Source organism: Hemitrygon akajei, chromosome 21 (genome assembly GCF_048418815.1).
Source record: "Hemitrygon akajei chromosome 21, sHemAka1.3, whole genome shotgun sequence".
NCBI lineage: Eukaryota > Metazoa > Chordata > Chondrichthyes > Myliobatiformes > Dasyatidae > Hemitrygon > Hemitrygon akajei.
This window is the reverse complement of record NC_133144.1, coordinates 43,482,063-43,503,769: the sequence shown is the minus strand read 5'-3', so window position 1 is coordinate 43,503,769 and position 21,707 is coordinate 43,482,063. Positions and strand designations below refer to the sequence as shown.

The 21,707-nt window shown below is 41.2% G+C and overlaps 1 protein-coding gene across 1 annotated transcript in view; it reads right to left on the bottom strand.

Moving 5' to 3' along the window:
- Positions 1-21,707, bottom strand: part of LOC140714256 (glutamate receptor ionotropic, delta-1-like) — an 870,844-nt gene that overhangs the window by 40,416 nt on the left and 808,721 nt on the right. The window contains exon 12 of the mRNA XM_073025312.1: positions 17,254-17,392. Within this exon, the coding sequence (XP_072881413.1) occupies positions 17,254-17,392 (139 nt within the window). The remainder of the gene's footprint in view (positions 1-17,253; positions 17,393-21,707) is intronic.

Sequence of the window (21,707 nt, the reverse complement as noted above, 5' to 3'; positions counted from 1 at the left end):
GTGGCTATAAATATATTGGAAGTTTAGAAGAAACATGGTGGGATTAAAGTTTATATTTTAGGCTTCAGCTGGGTCTGTGGAGATTCCAGATTGTGAGACAGCTTTGGAATTTGGCTTCATGGACTATTGGCCATGGTCAATACACTACTCTTAAAAATGTTGCGTGCCGTCCTGGTCACCACACAGTGGAAGGGGGGCAGAAGAGATTCATTAGGATGTTGCCTGGATTTGAGGTTTTAGTTGCAAGGAGAGATTGGATAGGCTGGAATTGTTTTCACTTGGATTGCAAGAGGCTCAGGGGTGATCTGATGGAGGTTTATGAAATTATGAGGGGCATGATAGGGAAGATAGCCAGAATCTTTCTCAAAGGGAAAAACAAAAGGTATAGGTTTAAACTGAGAGGAAAGTATTTAAAGGATGTCTCATGGCCAAGATTTTCACATAGAGGATGATGGGTATATCGAACAAGCTGTCAGAGGAGGTGGTTGAGCCAGGTACAATCACAGCATTTAAAAATTGCTTGAACTGGATAGAAAAGGAACAGGGGCCTAATGGAAGAAAACGGAATTGGTGTAGATAGGCACCTTGGTTGGCATGGATGTGTTGGGCCGAAGGGCTTGCTTCTGTATCTGACTCTCCATATCTATCATTCTTGTAAAGTAAAGTCTGGTGCATGGCCCTGAATTCTGATAACCAGAAACATTAACTCTTTCTCTGCCCACAGATACCTGTTCAGTACCTTCAGTGTTCTGGGCCTTGTTTAAAATTTCCTACTGTCTAAATTTCAAGGTAAATTTATTATCAAAGTATGTATATGTTGCCATACACTACCTAGAGATTAATTTTCTTGCAGACATTTACAGGAGAAAAAGAAGTACAATAGAATTTTACGAAAAACTATACAATTAACAGGCAATGATTGACAAGCACCAATGTACAAAAAGAAGACAAAGAGCAAATGAAATGCCCATCTTCTATCAGCAGGTCCAGGCCGAAGGAGACAATAGGTTACAGATAACTATTTGCTTAACACTTGGAAGAATCATCTCAGTAGAGAAACGGAACTTGAACTGAGGCCACCTGTGGTTACGCTGCTGTTGGCTGGGCAGTGGGCTAATACCACAAATCATTATTTCATTCAATGCATCCTCTCAAGAGATGGCTTACTCGTTTTGCTACAGGCTCAAATGCCTATGCCATCACAGTTCTTTTAGCTTCCCTTAATGGAAGCTGGAAAATAGATGAGATGGATGGCTTTAACACAATGGCTTTTCAATATTCTATTCATTTAAACAGAATATTGAATATCCACAGTTTTTTTAAACAGTAAGTTACAATGTTATCTTCTTTTGTATTCAAGCAGAAGAATTTTATCTTTGACCTATTCCATACTCTAATACGTAATTGAGCAAGTGTACAGTTAATTTATTTTTGAGCTTGTTCTTTATTCTGACCTCTCTGTGAGAATTGTACTTTGATTGATTTCAATCAGCTTCTAGTAGCTGAGCTTCATTGCTAAAATAAACCTAGGGCAATTTGACGAAGGTTCTCAGCCCCTGGAATCTTTTGTTTATTGGGAGACAGGTGGATTTGACATAAAGGAAAGGGCCTGACAGAAAATATCCATTAGTACTCCCAGCAATTTGTATTTTGCAAAAGTCCTAGTTTGGATATTGGGATTTCGGATGGAGTCAATGAGATAAAATAGATGAGGTGGGTGATGAACAGGTGCATAATTGCTTGAAAATACACAATTAGTGCATGAAATGTGTTGAATGCTCAGCAATGCTCTTAGAGGAGGAAGCAAACATTCTGAATATACAAGCAAGCTAATTTTTCAGTATTCTTTAAGCATCCAGGTTTGGAGAGAATAAGGCCACTGGCTCAGATCCGCCGAGATCAATGTTGAGCATTTTTCTCATCTCACATGATGGGTTATCCAAACTCTACCTCAGTTCATTGCAATTGCAAACAGTGAGCATAATAACAGCCATTATGCTGCAGAATCATTTTCATTTGAAGCAGTGGGGTTTCTATAACCAAATGCAGCAATGCGCTTCGCAAAACTACACAATGACTTCTTAGCTTCTAGTGCACACGATAGATAAGGGCACAAAAATAAAAGATAATATAAAAGTATAGAATGCTGGTGTTTAATTTTCATAATCTCTTAGAGCTCACTTCACATATGCAGACTCTGTTGCCATAGCTCTTGTTCCCATTTGTCTTTACCTCCCTCCAAACTAATTTTGGATGCAGACGCGGATTCTGCCTGAAGAACTAATGGTTGACTGACAATGCTTTCTGGGCTGGCTATACTTTATTTGGGGATTGTATGATCACAGACATCTTATTCCAGCTCCAATCATACTGTCATATCCAAGATTACTGCCTGACCTATTATTGATCCAGGATTTGAATAGGCTCACAGGTAAGCGTGTAAAGGAAGGGATGAAGTGACAGTCCCAGCAAAAATTAAAAACAAACAAAACAAATCATCTCCAGCTTTGATGATTCTGCCTGGAGATATTCCCCTAAAATGAGCCAGAACAAGATTTCACTCCCACATCATTAACAAATGAATGTACTGTGGAAAATTAAAGAACAACACAGAACCCTTTACTGCAACATAAATAAACCAAGCCAAAGGCAGCTGGAGGAACTCAGAGTCACGAAGCATCTGTAGAGGGACGTGGACTGATCATGTTTTGGGTCAAGACATCCCAACATCTGAACTCTCTGGCTGTCTTGAATCTTTGAGGAGGCCCAGACCTAGGGCAATTTCTGGCTGTGGCCCTTCCTCTCAGCCCTTGTCCATCTGTACACCTCTCTGTTACACAAACAGTGGTCATTCCTTTTGGCCATAACTGTTAGCATTCCCTTTCAGTCATTCATCCCATATCCCACACTATCCCTCAGTGTTGAGGGGTTCTACTTCCACCTTGGAAAACTGCATTGCTATTCAGTGGAGTGGAGAACTTTAGAGCAAAACCTTCATTTTACTGGGACATTGCAATGTCTATCTACAGCTGGCATTATGATCAGTGGAACTTGTCGTTATATACTGGGGAGAGGAGCAATCCTGATAGATGGACTGGGGTGGATGTTGGCCACATTCTGAATGACACTGGAGAGGTCGATGTTGGCTTGAACAGGATGCAGGTGGGCATTTGCTAGAATGAAACTGAGGGTCTAGAGTGACGCTGGCCTGGGCTTCTGCTGTCCTTGGGTGAATGACTGATGTCTTCAGCCATATACCTCTGATCAGGAGATTGACATTAAACAATAGCCTGGAGATGCCTTGATTTGAACTCACTTCAATATCCAGAAAGATAGGTAGATCTTTTCTGAAAATCAACAATGAGTGAAATCAGATGACAGTAAAACAAGGTTATTGTCCAATGACAAAATCTGAAGCCTTCAGGTTAAACTTCAAAGCTATTGGGTAAATAGAATAGCTTTCAATATTCATAACTCATGCACCCTCATCTAATGTCTCCAGATTATTTCATTCATTAAGATTTTTTTTTTTATTTAGGAGCTTCTGTTGTAAGATTCTCATCCTTCTTTTCAAACTTCTCTGTCGTCTCACCCTTGCCCATCGCTATACCATCTTCCAACCCTGTAACTTTCTGAGATCTCTGTCTTCCCACAACTCCCAGATCTGACCTTGATTTCAGCCCCAGATCAGCTCCTGAGGCCCTGATATCTGAACATCCTCCCCAGGCACTTTTGCTGCTTTATCCTCTCTCTCTGCCTTCAAGGTATTCTTTTCAACCTACCTCTGACCAAGCTTCTGGTTGGTCATCTGACAATCATTCCTGTGAAGCTCTTTACTATGTTAAAAATATTACGTTTTTGCACATTGCTATTGTCTGTGATTTCCTGGAAAAATTAAGTTTCCACGTTGGCCAGACAGATAATTGAAAGTCGCTGTCCCCTTCCTGAGGATGCATAATATTGGACAGGGAAGCCCATGATTTTGATAAGTTCATGAACCCCACTGGAGCTCTCTTATTCTGGTTATGAGGGCATAACAACATGAGGAAATTAAAAAGAAAAGGGGCAATTGGAATCTTAATGACCTGGAAAATTAAAAATAAAACTTCAAGTGTCCAAGCAATTATGTTTGTTCTTTTTGTCTCAGCCCAGTGAGTTCTGACAAGTTCTGATACCGTTCCGTCCAGTGCTGCAGGGCTCGGCTTCACTTTTTTTAGTGTTTATAATCTAATGGATCAATTCTCTCAGTGTCCTGGGGAGGTCAGAAGTATGTACATTTCCTTCCAAAACCAAATTAAGTCCCCCTGGCAGCTAGAAATTCGGAGCACAGGGCAGATTCAGCGATGACTGAACAAGACAACCGACGAGGGTATAATTGAGATTCCACTTCTGGAGAATGGAATAACTAACATTGTATCAGCATGAAGGGAATATCATTAGACTGGAAGCAGTGGTGTATGCTAAAGTTGAGATGTGCACTGGGTATGTGCAGCAGAAGGAAAAAGAACAAAGGATAATATATATGTAATAAAGGCCTTGTCAACAAGCAGTATTTGCAAAACTGCTGGAGGAACTCAGCAGGCCAGGAGTGAGTAGTCAATGTTTCAGGCTGAGACCCTTCTTCAGGACTCAGGAGTTTACTCTTTTCCATAGATGCTGCCTGGCCTGTTAAGTTCCTCCAGCATTTTGTGTGTGTTGCTTTGGATTTCCAGCATCTGCAGATTTTCTTATGTTTGTGAATCCCCAAGTGACTTGCCTTTCATAAAAAGCAAGGGCTGCAGTCCTTAAACACTAATTCACAGCAGGCTCATGAGAGGCAGAGGAGGTGAGGGAATGCCAAGAAAAGTCTGTTGATGATGCATGCAAGCAATCAATGAGTTTGGAGCTGTAATTTCAAAGGTTATCTTCATTCTTTTTTGAAATGGTGTAAGACTTTGAAAGTAAATCTCAATGGGCCTTAACATTCCTTACAATAACTCCTCTATTGCAGTTAGCTGAAAAGTTAGGGAGAAAGTGCTCCAGTAGAAATTGACTGACAGAAACCTTAGGGAAATCTGAAACAATTAGTTTTAATACACCCCCACCTCTAGCTTGGCACCTCTGTATATTTATAATGATTCATGGTTCCACAGTCTTTGCAAGCTTTGGATTCTGGCTTTGTGCCACCCTGATTTTAACCACTCCTCCAAGGGAGAGAGGGATTCTTTAAGTGTTGGCAACATTTGCAAACATTAATCTCAAAGTTCCACTTTTGTCCTTAGTTCAATTCACCTTGTAACAGAATGAAACTGAGAGCTCTGACTGCAGGAACCAATGCCTTACAAAGCCACGGAAATCTGTGGGCTTTGATCTGTACCTAGTAATGTTCTGACTGAGACCACAGTACTGGGTGACAGGGTGGTCCAACTGCCTTCGCCCTGTGAAAGAGGATCTTCAGTCATTTAACATGGATTTCTTGGCTCGTCGTTTACATTGCTGTATGGAGATGTCTGAAATGTAAGTGTAAGTGACTGGCACATTCCTAGGTGTAGGAGTAAGCCCAGGGGGACATACTCACTGCAGTTACAGCAAGAGCTCTGGACTGAGGGACCACATTCTAGGGTCCTGCCACCACAGGGAGACTGGCCTCTCAATTACATCATAGGTGTATTGCCTTAGGGAAAAACATGAATGTCACTAATAGAATGTGTCAGTGACATTCATGTGCTACAATGAAGGTCAGAGAGACGCATATACCTATTGCATTTACTGTGTATATGTTATGAATAAAGTATATTTTTGAAATGAAAAAAATAATAAATCTGAAAGTCTGTAATTGGTTGTCCAACGTCTGTGAGTGTGGGAATCTGGGGCCAATGACTGGAGGTCCAGAGGCAGTCTGTCCCGGGGTTGGAAACCTGATTTTGTGTGTGTATGTGGGACGGGAAAGGGGCTTGTTTTACAGTTGTTGTCTTGTTTCATTTCGGTGTTGCTTGTGTTGTTCTGCAGAACATGATGGACATGGTGTGTTGGTGCTGGAATGTGTGGCAATACTTGTGGTCTAGCCCCAGCACAACCTGGGGAATGCTGGTTGTTAACACAAACAATGCATTTCACTGTATGCTTCAATGTACATGTGACAAATAAAGCAGAATCTTAATCTGATATTTAGTCAGTGTGTGTTCAGTGGGGTCAAATACAAGAGATGCATGGTATCAAATCTAGGGACCTTGACCTACAGCCACCTATTTTCATGAAGCTGTTTCAGATCAGTGGACGGGAAGGAGAAAAGAAGAAGATAATGGGATGGGCCACCAACCTAACATCCACCTTCCTCTTTTCTTGAAGTTCAGACCCCAACATTCTGTGCTGGGAAATCATTAGTTACCTTACTGAAGGCTCAATTAAGTCTAACAGACCAAACCTAGCATGGGATTTGTGCCACTCACCAACCATCCATTTGCATGAGGCCACATGATCATTGATGTCAATTCCTGACTAACATTGAAAATGTTGGCAACAGTTCTCAGCCCATGGTGGGATATGTCTTCAGACTCAATTTCCGCACAGAGAAAGGACACAGCTGACCAATGTCACCAGAGATTCCATGTAAATCATCTGAGAGGAAGTGAAATTATAAGGTTATTTTCTGACTTCTGTTAATACTCTAGTCTGATATTTTGGGATATTGGGCAAAAAACAGATTTGGGGAAAGTAGGAACACCATGTAAGTTATTATGACTATGGAAATGTGTGACATGACTATTCCATTGAGCCTATATCAATTTCTCAAAGGAGAAATTTTCTAAAGGAGAACGATTTTTTCCTTGTGCTCATTGACACACACTTAAAGTGAACTAAAGTCGGTCATGTACTCATATGACATGGAAAATACCATTGAAGAGTTGAGACTGATCTTCGTTATGCATGGAATCCTGGTTTAACTTAGTGTCTGACCACAAATGACTTTGCACTTGAGCGTTTCCTACATAGAATTTCCTTCCAATGGGCCATTAGAGAGATCTGGATGAGCTTTAAAAGAAGCCTGGAAAAAGCAAATGTTCTAAGATTGAATAATTGATCAACAAACTTAAGTTAGGTAAAACTTCATGAGTGGATTTATTCCGGTGGAGTTGTTAATGCATCATTGTCTTCACACCTGATTGAGTTTGCTATGCTTGAACTCAGAGAAGAGAGCTAAAAAAGGTAGCAACTGAAGCAAAAGGTAATGTTTCAAGGAAAGGATGAATCCTCAGATCAGTGATCAAGAATGAAACTCAGGGGTAGAACTTGATGAAGTCGACCAAATCAGTAGTCTGAGAAGGTACTTAGTTCATATCAGAAATTATGTCAGAAATATCCATTTAGATGAAGTAGAGACAGCGAGAATGTGCCTAAGGACAATGAAGCAAAGCATGATGGTGTGCCTATTCCTGACCTCAATAAAAGCTAAATACAATTAGAAAGTCACAGAAGCCTGTTGAGTCAAACTGTGAGGTTGGACAGTCCAGATACAGGAGTGGAATCAGTACACAAGAAAGTAGATGAAACTGACTCTAGAATCCATTGGACCATCAGAGGCTGAGTACGCTGGGCAAAAGTTAAATAACTAAGCTGTCTGATTAGAGGATAGAGTGGAATCCACGAACACCTTAAGACTATTTGGCACATCAAGCCTGCACCATTATTCAATCATGGTTGATTATTTTTCAATCCCATTCTCCTGTTTTGTTCCTACAATCCTTAACCCTTTTACCAATTAAGAACCTATCAATTCTTTGCCTTACACACAATACACCAAATAACTTGTCTCCACAGCACTCAGTGGTAACGAATTCCACAGATTCATCACCCTTGGGCTGAAGAAATTCCTGCTCAGTTCAGTTCTAAAGGAGTGTCCATTTATTTTGAGACTGTGCTCTCGGATCCTAGACTCTTCTACTCCTGGGGTTATCTTCTCCACACCTCCCCTCATTCTTCTGATCTCTATACAGCAGACTCAAAGGCATTAAACACTCCTTATATGTTAAGATAAGCATTAATGTATGTGACATTGGCATGACCTGTTATGTGCTCTTTGCTGTTAGAAGATACATCCTTGGCCAAAGCTTGTGTATCCTGTCTGTTACTTAAATAGAAGTTAGAAGCACTCCAATAGTATCTAAGCTTCACTTGACAATCCATCATAAGATCCTCTAAGTATTTTCTATAGCTCAATAAGACTGCCTCCCATACTTCCAAATTCCAACCAATATTGGCATGCCCCACTCAGCTTTTCTCAAAGGGAAGCCCTCTCAACCCAGCAATCTGCCCAGTAAAGCCTCTGCTCCATTCCATTTAAGACAAACATAACCTTCCGTGGGCAAGGAAACTGAAACTTCTATAGAATATTGAAAGTAGAGCATGGAACAGTACAGCAAAGGTATGGGCCTTCAGCCCAATTTCCATGCCAAATATGATGACAAATTAAAATAATCCTTTCTTGCTGTACATAGTCCACATTCCTCCATTCCCTATGCAGTGGTGTGTCCATCTAAGAGCCTATTATACATCTTTATTGTATCTGCCTCCACTTCCACTGTTGGCACCACATTCCAGGTACCTATCACTCTATGTGCAAAAATATAGTCCCTTAGACTTTCCCCTCTCTCTGTAAAGCTATGCCCTTTAGTATTTGATATGTCTATCCTGGAAAATGATTCTGTCTACTCTGTCAATGCCTCTCATAACTTTATATAACATCTTTTTAAAGCTAATAGTCTCTGTATTCTGGTAAATCTCTTCTACATTCTCTCCAAATCCTCCCCATCCTTTCTGTAATGGAAAAACCAGAACTGCACTCAATACTCCAAGTGTGCCTAACCAAAGTTTTATATACATATCAGCAACTGAGTTTAATAAACAACCCTCTTTCCTCAAAAGGGAAGACATAATTTGGTTTCCTCACTGGTTCCTGTGGCTGCAGGCTAACTTTTAGTAATTCCTATAGGAACTCTATCTGTCTGAAGATCAACATTCCACCAACAAACCTCAAGATTCAAGATTGTTTAATGTCATTTCCAGTACACAAGTGTAAAGGAGAACAAAATAATTGTTATTTCAGATCCGATGCAGCACACAATGAACACAATATGATAAAAACACAGTAATAATTTAAAGAACCATAATAAATCTAAATACTTAAGATAGCTCATAAGATAGATTAATAGTATGTCCATAAAGTGAGGATAGGCACAAGAGTGTCTGCAAATAAGGTGACTCTGGCAGGAAATGATAAAGTAGTGGTGATGGGGGTGTGGAAAGCTGGGTTAGTGGATGAACGTGTTGATCAGCCTTCCTGTTAGAGAAACGTAGCAATTTTTGAGTCTGGTGGTCCTGGCATAGATGCTACATAAGCTCTTCCCTGAATGGAATGGGACAAACCATCTTTGAGCAGGGTGGGTGTATTTCAAATTGAAGGTTGTCATTAAGGTAGTATGTCAGTACCTGTGCAGGACGCTATTGCCAAATGATTCAAAGCAGCACTTAAATTAAAATATGGCGCTGGGCCAATATTGCCTCCTTCAGATGAATAACCTAATTCAGGCAAAATGCCAACACTAGCCCAAATAAATCAATGATAATTGACACTTTAACATCAGAGCCATTCAGACAGGCTTTACTTGATATGGACTGGGACCAGAATTTTGGTGAATTGAATAACTATAAAGTTTAAATAATAGTTGGGAGTGTTGAGATATGGAGAAATTTGGGATGTTTAAGCAACAAGACAAGATTATAGAACAGAATAGCCCTATGGTTAATGAGTAGGAGTACAATAGACACAGTAATGTCAAGATAATGTGGTAGCAAATAAGGTAAATGGAGGAGAGATGGTTAAAAATCTAAATTAAAGCAACAAACACAAAATGATGATGGAACTGAACAGGTCAGGCAACATTTATGGAAATAAATAAACAGACAACGTTTTGGGCTGAGACCTTTCTTCAGGACTGGAAAGGAGGCGGGAAGAACCCAAAATAAAAAGGTAGGGGGAGAGGAAGGAGAACTAGCTAGAAGGTGATAGGTGAAGGCAGGTGGGTGGAAAAGGTAAAGGGCTGGAGAAGAAGGAATCTGACAAAGGACTGAGAGTGGACCATGGGGGAAAGGGAAGAAGGAGGCACACCAGGGGGAGGTGATTGTCTGGTGAAGAGAAGAGGTAAGAAGCCAGAGTAGGGAATAGAAGAAGAGAGAAGGCATAGGGATTTTTTTTTTAACAGAAGGAAAGCTTGATGATCATGCCATCAGGTTGGAGGCTACCTAGAAAGAATGTGAGGCATTGACCCTCCACCCTGAGAGTGACCTCATCATGGCAGAAGAGCAGACCATGGACCAACATATTGGAATGGGAATGGGGATAGGACTGGCCACTGGGAAAATCTGCTTTTTGTGTACGGAGCAAAGTGCTTGACAAAGCGGTCCTCCAGTTTACGTCGGGTCTCACCAATGTAAAGAGGCTGCATCGAGAGCACCAGGTACAATTCACAGGTGAAGTGTTATCTCACCTGGAAGGACTGTTTGGGACTTGGAATGCAGGTAAGGGAGGAGGTAAATGGGCAAGTGAAGCATTTCTGGCACTTGCAGGGATATGTACTTTTAATCAAAATTAAAGGCTCTTTGCCCGAATGCATGAAGTATTCAAACATGACAAACGATTGAATAGCACAGAGGTAAATGGTGAGAATATAGCTGCCATGGAGTGAGAAAAACTGCTGGACTAACACTATAAGCAAAGGACTATGGTGAGACAAGAATATCTGGAAATAGAATCACTTTGGCTAAGGAATGGCGCAAGAATCAATAGAAAGAGCAGTTTGCAGGTCCCTATCAATGGCTATACTTCTGGGCAAAGCATCATTAAAAACTGGGGTTTGTACCAAAGCTAATGCACCAAATATGGGTAACGTTAATCTTCACATAGACTGCACAAGTCAAATTGGTAAGGTTGCTTTGCAGATGAATCCATGCAATACCTTCCATATGGACTCAGTGGCCGTTTTATTCAGTAGCTCCTGTACCTAATAAAGTGGCCACTGAGTGTGCAATCACGGGCTTTGCGGCTGTAGCATATCCACTTTACCGTGTTGCGCATTCAGAAATGCTCTTCTGCACACCACTGTTGTAACATGTGGCTATTTGAGTTACTGTCAGCTTGAACCAGTCCGGCCGTTCTCTGACCCCTCTCATTAACAAGGCATTTTCGCCCTCACTGGATGATTTCTGTTTCTCGCACCATTCTCTCTGAACTCTAAGAGACTGTTGTGTGTGAAAATCCCGGAGATGAGCAGTTTCTGAGATGCTCAAAGCACCCTGTCTGGCACCAACAATTATTCCATGATCAAAGTCACTTAGATCACATCTCTTCCCCATTCCGATGCTTGGTCTGAACAACAGCTGAACATCTTGACCATGTCTGCATGCATTTTCACATTGAGTTGCTGCCGCATGATTGAATGAGCAGGCGTACAGGTGTATCTAATGAAGTGGCCACCAAGTGTGGATCACAGGACACCTGGACCCAGTCTAAGATCAGCCTATTCTTGATCAGGTTGTGCAGGAACGTGGCAACTCATTGCAAGGTTCCCTCTGCACATTTGCTAATTACTTATATTGAAATCATTCCTTTAAATCTACACTTTATTCTGCCTTCTGTTACTGTTTTCCCTTGTACAACCCCAATACACTGTTGTAATGGAGTGATCTTTATGGATGATATGTAAGACAAAGTTTTTCACCATTCCTCCACACCTACTGAATATTGAAAGGACTAGACAGGGTGGATGTGGAGAGGATGTTGCCTATGGCAGGGGTATCCAGAACTAGAGGGCAGAGCCTCAAAATTGAGGGGTGACCTTTTAGAATAGAGGTAAGGAGGAATTTTTTTAGCTAGAGAGTAGTGAACCTGTGGAATGCTCTACCATAGACCTCAGTGGAGGCAAAATCTGTGGGTATATTTAAGACAGAAATTAATTGTTTTCTGATTGGTCAGGGCATGGAAGAATATGGCGAGAAGGCAGGTGTATGGGATTGAGTGGTATCTGGGATCAGCCCTGATGGAATGGTGGAGCAGACTTGATGGGCTGAATGGCTTAATTAAGCTTCTATGTCTGATGGTCTGATAAGACAATATTAAACTAATTAACCAATTTAATAAATAGATTTCTAGGCAAAAGTGATCATAGTGTTATTCAGACCGAAAGTTTTGAATTGAACAAAGTTAAAGATGACATTAGACCACAAGATAAACTGTACGTTCATGAGGAATGTAGAAGCTTTGTGGATTCTGAAACAAACAGTTTACTGGGGGACCTCAGTTTGTAGGAGGAAGGGAATTGTTGATGCTTCAGGTCAAAAACCTGCATCACACTTGAATATTGAAAGGTTTTTTCACACAAAGGCAAACTAAAAGGAAATGATAAAGGGGTGAAAATAAATATGTGAGTCAACTAGCAAGATATTCTACATGGAAGCAAAGCTGAAGAAAGTAGCAAAAGTAAACACTAGTTCTTCAGAAGCTGATATAGGAATTAGTAACTATGGGAGAAGAAAATGTCAGAGATGTTAAACAAATATATTGCACCTGCTTTCTCTGAGGAAACATTAAAAGGATGCTGAAAGTGGTAGAAAATAGAGGGCAAAATGAAGAGAGGAACTTAATACAATCAATTTCACTTGAGAGAAGTGTTAAGTAAACTAAAAGAACTGAAGACTGGAATTTCCTTGGGTATAGTGAGAGGTAAATGATTGGGCCAGAAGTTAGAAAACAGAAAATAATGTAGAAAAAGTGAGATTATCCACCTTGATTGGAAGAATATAATGACATGAAGTAGAAAGAAGTCCTGATATCTCATACAATAAATACTGGAGTTAAGTAAGTAATAATACTTAAGTAATGAGAAATAGTAAATAATGAAGAAAGTAAACGGAATGATATTTTTTATTGCCAGAGAGATAGGGTGGACACTTAGGGGTCTTTTGCCACAACTTTACAGAGCATTGATGGAACTACTGATGGTCCATAGAAACTTATTAGTGTAGCAGAAGGAGGTCAATTTGGCCAATGGGTCCATGTAGGATCCCAGAGTCCAACCCTTTAAACCTGATAACTATTGTCAAATGGTAGTCACTAAACATTTGGTTTATTACCATGGACAGGTCTTCAGGCTGGAGAGAACTTTGTATCAAATAGAGGGAGAGACTTTACCTTCCAAAACATCCAACAGGAAGTGATGGAGAGATAAAAGTTCCAGGCAGGCTATCATGACATGGAGCAGATACTGTCGGTCCCCATTGATATCCCACACTCAAAGTGCTGGTCAGGTTGCAGCCCAGAGTCATGCATGGCAATACAAAGTCCCCCAGCCTGCTAAACACTCTCTGCTCATGCCTCAGCGGCTCACTGAACCTCAAGCCATGCAGTGATGATATTTTGACCATTTCATAGCTGCAAGAGTGTCAGTGGAAGGATGAGCCCTCTTCTAGGTTCCTGTTACAGCACTGGGGTGGGCAGGGTTTGTACAGAAGTGCTGTCATAAAATCATCTGGACATTCAAATTGGCTCTTTGGCCCGTCGTCCATGCTGATTTTCTAGCAATCATTTATACTAGTGGTCGCCAACCGTCGATCGCGATCGACTGGTCGATCTTTGAGACTTTCCCAGTAGATCCCGAAAAAAAAAGAAAAATAAATACACAAATACTGTTGAGGGATTGTTTCCGGGTTGCGGGGTTTTAGTTCCGTTCTTTCTGCCCAGTGCACATGTGTGTAGCTCCCCCGCCATGCACTACAGTGTACTTCAGTGGTCCCCAACCACTGGGCTGTGAGGAAACGATACGATTTGGCGATATGAAATGATATGCGTCCGCTGCACCTTTCCTGATTCCGTGTCACACCCACTGTTGAACTTGAACGCATGCAAGGTCATCAGTCACCTAAACCCAGTGATATCCTCGCACCAGGGATCACTGGTTGGCCTTGCGCGGCCGGTGAGAAGTGCCGTTGCTACTGCCTGGAACGCGGACAGATGGGTGCCGCCTCTAAACCTGTTTAGCACACCGAATGTTTATGGGGAACCTGGTGCTAAAATATTCGCAGATGACCTAATTCGGGCTTAGGATTTCGTAAGTAGCAGAGCAGCTACCTTGCTGCGATCTACTGAAACAAACTTTTATTGGCCGATAGATCCTACAAGGGGGTCGGGCATGCGCCCTGTCGCTCTCCTCGTTCGCTCGGTCGGTCGCTGTCTCCAGACTGCGACCGCCGAGGCCCCAGCACAGTGACCTCTGACCCACCCACGACCAGCCGCACCTGGCCAAGGCGTCTGGCAGCAGGCGGGCGGGAAGCTCAAGTTCGGGCCCGGAGGCTGTCCAATGAGGCACTCAAAACTGCTTCAGTACCTTGAGTCCAAGCACCCTGCACTTAAAGACAAACCCGCTGAGTTTTTTCAGTGGAAAAAACGTGAGCAAGCAGGACAGAAGCTACGTGCTGAGAGCCACGTAAACTAAATTGCGGAATAGACTGGACATAAGGAACCTGCTTCGAGTATCGCTGTATTCTGGTCGTGTTTAAACCACCCCACCCCCCCACCATTGGCCAGTCCGCAAGAATATTGTCAATATTAAACCGGTCCGGGGTGCAAAAAAAGGAGGTGACCCCTGGTGTACATACATGATTTCTACATCCAGGTTGTGGGGTTTTACTTCCGGTCTTTTCTGCCCGGTGCGCATGTGTGTAACTAATCGATTTGGGGTCGATCTTGTCTTTCACTAAGGCCGAGGTAGGGGATTTTGGGCTTAAAAAGGTTAGTGACCACTAATTTATACTAATCCTACCTTAATCCCATTGTTAATATTTTTCCCCACATTCTGATCAACTTTCCCAGATTCTAACACCCATCTACACACTAGGGGCAATTTACAGTGGTGACTTTGCCTACCGACCTGCACATCTTGCGTCATGTGAAGTTTGAGAGGAAGCTGGCTTTCAGACAAGTGTATCCACCAACACTGGACAGGTTTCTGTTCAATTCTGGTCACCTCATTATAGGAAGGATGTGGAAGCTATGGAGAGGGTGCAGAGGAGATTTACCAGGATGTTGCCTGGTTTGGAGAACAAATCATATCAAGCAAGGTTAGCAGAGCTGGGACTTTTCTCTTTGGAGCGTAGAAGAATGAGAGGGGACTTGATAGAGGTCTACAAGATTAAGAGAGGCATAGATAGGGTGGATAGTCAGTACCTGTTTCCCAGGGCACCAATAGCAAACACCAGAGAGCATATGTACAAAATTAAGGGAGGGAAGTTTAGGGGAGACATCAGGGGTAAGTTTTTTACACAGAGGGTTGTGAGTGCCTGGTATGACTTGCCAGGGATGGTGGTGGAGGCTAAAACATTAGGGGTATTTAAGAGCCTCTTGGACAGGCACATGGATGAAAGAAAAATGGAAGGTTATGGGGTAGTGTGGGTTTAGTACTTTTTTAAAAGGATTATATGGGTCAGCACAACATGGAGGGCTGAAGGGCCTGTACTGTGCTGTAGTGTTCTACGGTTCTATGGTTTCAGAATCTCTCCCTTCTCATGTATGTAAAAAGAGAGGTTTAAAAGTTTTGAATTAATTTTCCCTCTTACACCTGACCTCTATTACTGGTAACCCTCACCCTGATGGCGGATATCGTAACTGAAGATATGGAAGGCGTTCACTGCCTCATGGAAGTGAACTGTCCTTTTTGATATTGGCGTACTGCCTGTACTGTCAATAACACATCTCTGTCTATAGGTACATAACATGTCATGCCACAATAATTCCTTTTACCACTGATTCCACTTGAGCTCTCATTGCTGGTGACACGGTTTGAGCAGGGAACCAGAGCATTCAAGGTTGAAGTAAAAAGATTTTTGGAATACAGGGAAGTTAAGAGTTAGGGTTGGGTGGGGGGGGGGGGGGGTGTTGTTGGTGGTGATGTGAGTGAGGTGGAAGAGTGGAGCAGAGGCTACCTATCAGCTCATCCAAGACGTTATTTAATGACTAGGCTGCAACAGCCCAATAACATATTCCAACAAATTAACTTTTCATTACTCAGTAAGCAGTTGAGAAACAGTAAAGCTGCTTCCACAGAAGGTAGAAATGTATGAATTATTTATCTGTTACTAAAGACCCAGGATGTAATGTTCCATAGACAGGTAGTTTATCACAAAACTAGAGGTTATTTCCTTGCAGTAAAGTGCTTTCCCCATCTTTTAAATGTCACAGCATCTGGAATGTAGAAGGGTTATTTGAGTGAGTTAGACTTCACATTGTGCATTCCCAAAGGCATAATATATCACATTCCAATAGCCTGCCAGAACAGACATCTCCCTGGCATGCCAGTAAATCAGGTGACTATTGTGCACTCAATTCTGACATTGGTAAGTTTATCTATGATTCATAGAATCTGGAACCAGATTTGAATTCACTGAAAAGGTTCTCCGAGATATTGCCTCCATATGTTGAAAAAAAGAATTTTGCCAGAACTGGAGGGCTTGAGATACGGGGAGAGTTGGCTAGTCTAGGTCTTGATTTCTTGGAACAAATGTTTAAAATCAGAAGAGGCATACATAAGGCAGATGGTAAGTCTTTTCTCCAGGGTAGGAGATTTGAAAAATTGGGAGCATAGGTTTAGGGTGAAAGGGGAAAGAGTTAAAAGGGTCCTGGGAGGCAACTTTCTCTCGCGGGATCTGTCAAAGGGCCTGTTTCCATGCTGTTTTGTGTTCTGCCTTTCACTGGCTCAGCTCTTTCTACTCCAGGTCTTGGTGCCCCGGGGAGGCTGGGCTTCTGAGAGTCCCTTCTCCTATCAATCTGAGAAGGGAAAGGATGTTTAACGTTTTCAAACCTTACATGTGCTACAGATCTTTTCAAGGCCTTTCTCGGAGCAATGTTGTTAACATATTTGAATGAAAAAGTAGTTTTGATTCGAGTCAGTTGCAAAGAGAGGGGTGCAGTTGAAAAGCTAAATCCCGAATGGTGGTCTTTTGCTGAAGATGGTGATCACTGATGATGGGTAAACAACAAGGCTGCAGATGTTAAACCCGAGACTGCAATGATCTTCCTTTACTGATAGGTCAGATTAATTAACATGCAGTAAACACTGCAAAGTGAAAGAACAGCTTCCACTGTGTCAGATGAGCAAGACAATTTTTGAAATGGAAACAATGGAACACTTTGTCCCTTTCTGTCTCAAAGTTTCCGCTGACATCACTTACTGGATGGAGTTATCCATTCTGGATACGGTCAGGAATGCAGCCAGATTGGCAGTGTATGAAGAACACACGATGAGAGTGAAGAGCCACCAGCTGCCCATCACAATCCGCATGGCAAATGAGTTCAATGGCGAATCTCCACCTGCAACCAAAACATTAAATGAAGCCTGACATCACAGGAACGTGTCAAAAAGAAGTGAATGGGATGCATGTTCTCATGAGCCAGCCCCTGAGCCAATAAAATCATGGTCCATCCTGTGATTTACCATTTAAACACATTATTCCCTGATTCTCTCAGCTTTTAAAAACCTGTCAATCCCAGCCTCGAATACAGATACTGATGGAACATCCCCACTCAGTCTGAGGTAGAAAATTCCAAAGGCTTTAAACCTCTCAGTAAAGAAATGTTTTCTCATCTTGACCTTTATTACTTTCTTATTTTTTTCCCCACACTATATTCAGCTGCTGATCTGACTCACAACTTCCAACCTCTATATTATCCCCACAGCTCACTTTCATATCTGCCTCCTACCATCATTGGAGGAGGCATCACATCCTCCTCAGCTGGTTCATTAGTCTGACTGAGGACCTGGTACCATTCTTTGTGGCACTCCTGTAGTAACAGCATGTACCTCTGATAAAAGAAGTTTATTCCCACTCTCCAAGTTTATCTCTTAATTAATCCTTTACTTATGCACTGCATTTCCCCCAACTCTGTGAGCCCTTCTTTTATGTAACTCATTTTCATGAAAAATCTTCAAAAGTGCCTTATAAAAATCTGCACCTTCTGCTTCTCCTTATTGACCCTGTCAGCAACATCCTCATATAGCTGCTATATCTGGCAAATTTGGTTTCATTCATAAAACCACGTTGACTCTCAATAATCCTACTATGATTTGACAACTCCCCTGTTACAACAGCTCATGAATTCCAGCATTTTGAAACCAGCCACCGTCAGGCAAGCTTGTCTATCGTCCCCACAACACTCAAATAACAATTTTATAATGCCTGCTCCAGTGGAATTAGAATGTCCCAAAACAGAGATGATGATCACTTATGTATTCATTACTTCAAGTGCCACCTGTTTTAGAACTTGCAGTGCAGGTTAATTTTGGTTTATAGGCTTTATAAGCTTTTAATCCATTAATTTTATATTTATTTTTTATTTTCACTTTAGCGACTTCACTTACCTTAAGGTTTCATGTGGTCATTAGATGTTAAGTTCATCATTATTTCTACTATTATAAAGATTACATATGCTTTAGACTGCTAAGCAACTGTGAGAAATAACAGGGATTTAAAGAAGGATTTATTTATTAATTTTACCTCTGCAGAATTTCAGATTCCCTTTAATATCTGCCTCAGTAACTCCTTTTTAAGCATGTTCTATAACTGTTGAAATGTGACCTTTCTTTGCATGATTGCTGTTGGAAAGGAGATGTGTTGGTTAGTGACATTCATGAAATATATTAATAACTTTATCGCTGATATACTGCTGCTCAGAAGGAAAATAATCAAAATTCACCCTTTGTCTGCGATTGTTCGAATCAACATACACAATTGATGTGTGCCAGTACTGGGAAGTATAGTGCTGTGCCTGGTAGCTTGCAAGTCACGTGTTCCAGCTGTGTGTGCAAAGGTCATGTGCTCTAGCAACACTGAATAGTCATGGGTTCATTATTGTGTGCACCAACATGTTTTAACAATATTATGCTGCATCAAGTGTGTTGCACACTAGCTTTGTGTTCCAGTACTGAACGCTAGCAGCTTGCTCCTGTGTGAAGTACCGGCATTGTGATCCAGCAATGTGAACAAGTACTGTATCCTAGCAGTGTTTACTAGTACATTATACTCCAACCGCATACACTATTAAGTGAACAGCAGTGGACAGCTGAATCATGCTCCAATATGATGCACTAACAGTATTAATCTTGCACCAACCATCTGCGCTACTACAATATGATGGTCCCATGTTGTATGACTCTGTGTCTTGTTGACAATTTTATAAGATTATTAGGAATACTATATATCCACTATTTATAGAGCAAATTGTTTTAGAAAGTTTGCAGCAGTTTGAACCAGTATATGTACCATCAGTGTGTAGCAATGTTGTTAATGATGCTAGAAGTGAGCTTCAGCATCACGTAGCAGAATAGTGCACCTATTGACACTACTGGTATAGTGCTCAGCAGCCATGTGCATTGGTATTGTGTTGCAGTAGTATGAACCAAAATATTGTTCCAATAATGTGCACTTGTGAAACTCATGTTCTCAATATTATTTATTTATTATAATTATTTGTTTTGTTTGTCTTCCTTTGTACTTTGGTTGTTTGTCTAACTTCTTGTGCCGTTTTTAATCAATCCTATTGTATTCCTTTTTTTCTACAGTGAATGCCTGCAAGGAAATGAATATCAGGGTAGCATATAGTGACATATATGTGCTTTGAAAATAAATTTACTTTTGAACTTTGATGAACTTTAACAGCACAAAGTAATAGTGTAACATCAGTGTGTACCAGTACCAGGGCGTGTCTGTTCAGTGCATGAACAAGGTGTATGAATACAACAGCATACATAACTATCACGCTCTTACAGTAAGTACACTATAATGAGTCTGCAGTTTGCTGCCTAGCTGCACACCTGCAGTTATTCTATTACACTTTAATTAATTGTGGAACTTGGAGAACTATCATTAAACTGAGAGATTATGCAATGAAAATTAGATGCAGATTCAAGTCTTCTGAATAACTTAAAGATATAATTCTTTGCCTCTGTGAAAACGTTAGCTACATTCACAATACACAAATTAAATACATTAGTAACATTATCACTAATTTACATCTACCAATTAAGATAATTACAAAATAGACTTATTCTACAACTTAAAAATCTAGCAGATCTGTCTTTGCAAAAATGACTTCTATTATGTTAATAAGATGCATGAATGAAAAGTGGTGTTGGACTCTTTATGAAACTGCCTTGGGATTGTGAATTTAAACAGTTCTCAGTACTCTACTTACTCTGATCAATGAGACCTTCCACAAAGAGTAATTGAAAAACCTAGAATTCATTCTACTGCAGATTAACTTTGTGCCTACAATTAAATTTAGATTGCAAAGAAAAAAGTTTGGAAAAATGCACTTATAGCACAGGGTTTGCAGGAGAAGGTCCTGTTACTCATGAAAATGTTTTTTGGTGACTTTGATTAGATGTTTCATCACTGTTTCTAAGAGATGTTTAACAGAAATATCCTGAACGCATTGTGCCACAGGACACTTCAGTGTGATATTATTGATCAGTGAAAGCAAGCCGAAACATATCTTGGACCTTTGATGTCCTTAAGACTAAGGTATGCTGCCTTACTTAACAAGAAATGAGAATGACCATAACCATTCACTTCACACTGGTAGCCAAGAGAAGAGACCATTCAGCCCCTGCTCCTGAATGTGCTATCAGAGAGACAACTCGTGTTTGGTTCCACAGCACGCCACCCCACCTACTCTTGCGAGCCTCTCATCCTCTAGTGTCTGCCCAACTACTGATAGAGTCACTCTTTCAGGGAGAGCATTTCAGATCTCGGCAACCTCCTCAGTGGAAAGAGTTTTCCTGAACTCCTTTCTAACCCGTTGGTCAATGATTTTAAGTGTCTGCTACTTGCCAGAGGGAGCAGCTTTCCTTTATTTGAAATCAAGACCCCATCAAAACATTCATCAATAGAGGCTTCAAAGGTCAACCTAACTGGCCTGGTGTAAGTCAGCAGCACAACAGAAACGTTGAAGTGGCCTCTTGGTAGTTAGCATCCCACTGCACCATTTCTATCTGTGTGAATTCCAATAAAGTGTAAAGGCCAATGTTAAAGGGTGTGAGCTGGGTTTGCTCTGGCATAGAGTTTCTTAATGTTGCTGCAGACAGCACGGAGACACTTTGTGCCTCTGTACTTGGCTCTTTAATTTCACTCTGCCCACTGGTGGAGCCTAGCAGGTAGGGCCTGGATTCAAATTCTTAGGGCACGGCTCTCAAATCTCAAAAAAAAACTGTTTTGTGCTGTTTGAAAGGTCGTAAATAAAAGATCTGCTTTGTGGGAGCAAGATTCAAAAGTAACAGTTTCAAATTCATACCATGTATTCTCCATAAATTAATCAAGACTCGAGAGTGGAGGCTGCAGAATATTTGCTGCCCCGGGAAACCTCTGTATTGCTTGGTAACCAGCCTGATATGAACTTTGCTCTGCAATGGCCTCCTGCCAACATTGGTGCTTGCCACTTAATACTGATGTCACTAGGAACAGGGGATTACTTGGATTACATACAGGAGGACAATTCTCAGCCCTGAAACACACACAAACTTCTTTGTTCAAAATATCCTTCTGCGGCATCTGATATGTCTTCACTGTGAAGGTCTTTGCTCAGTTTCGAGGTCGAGGCATAAATCTTCATTAAGGTATTCTCCAAGTTG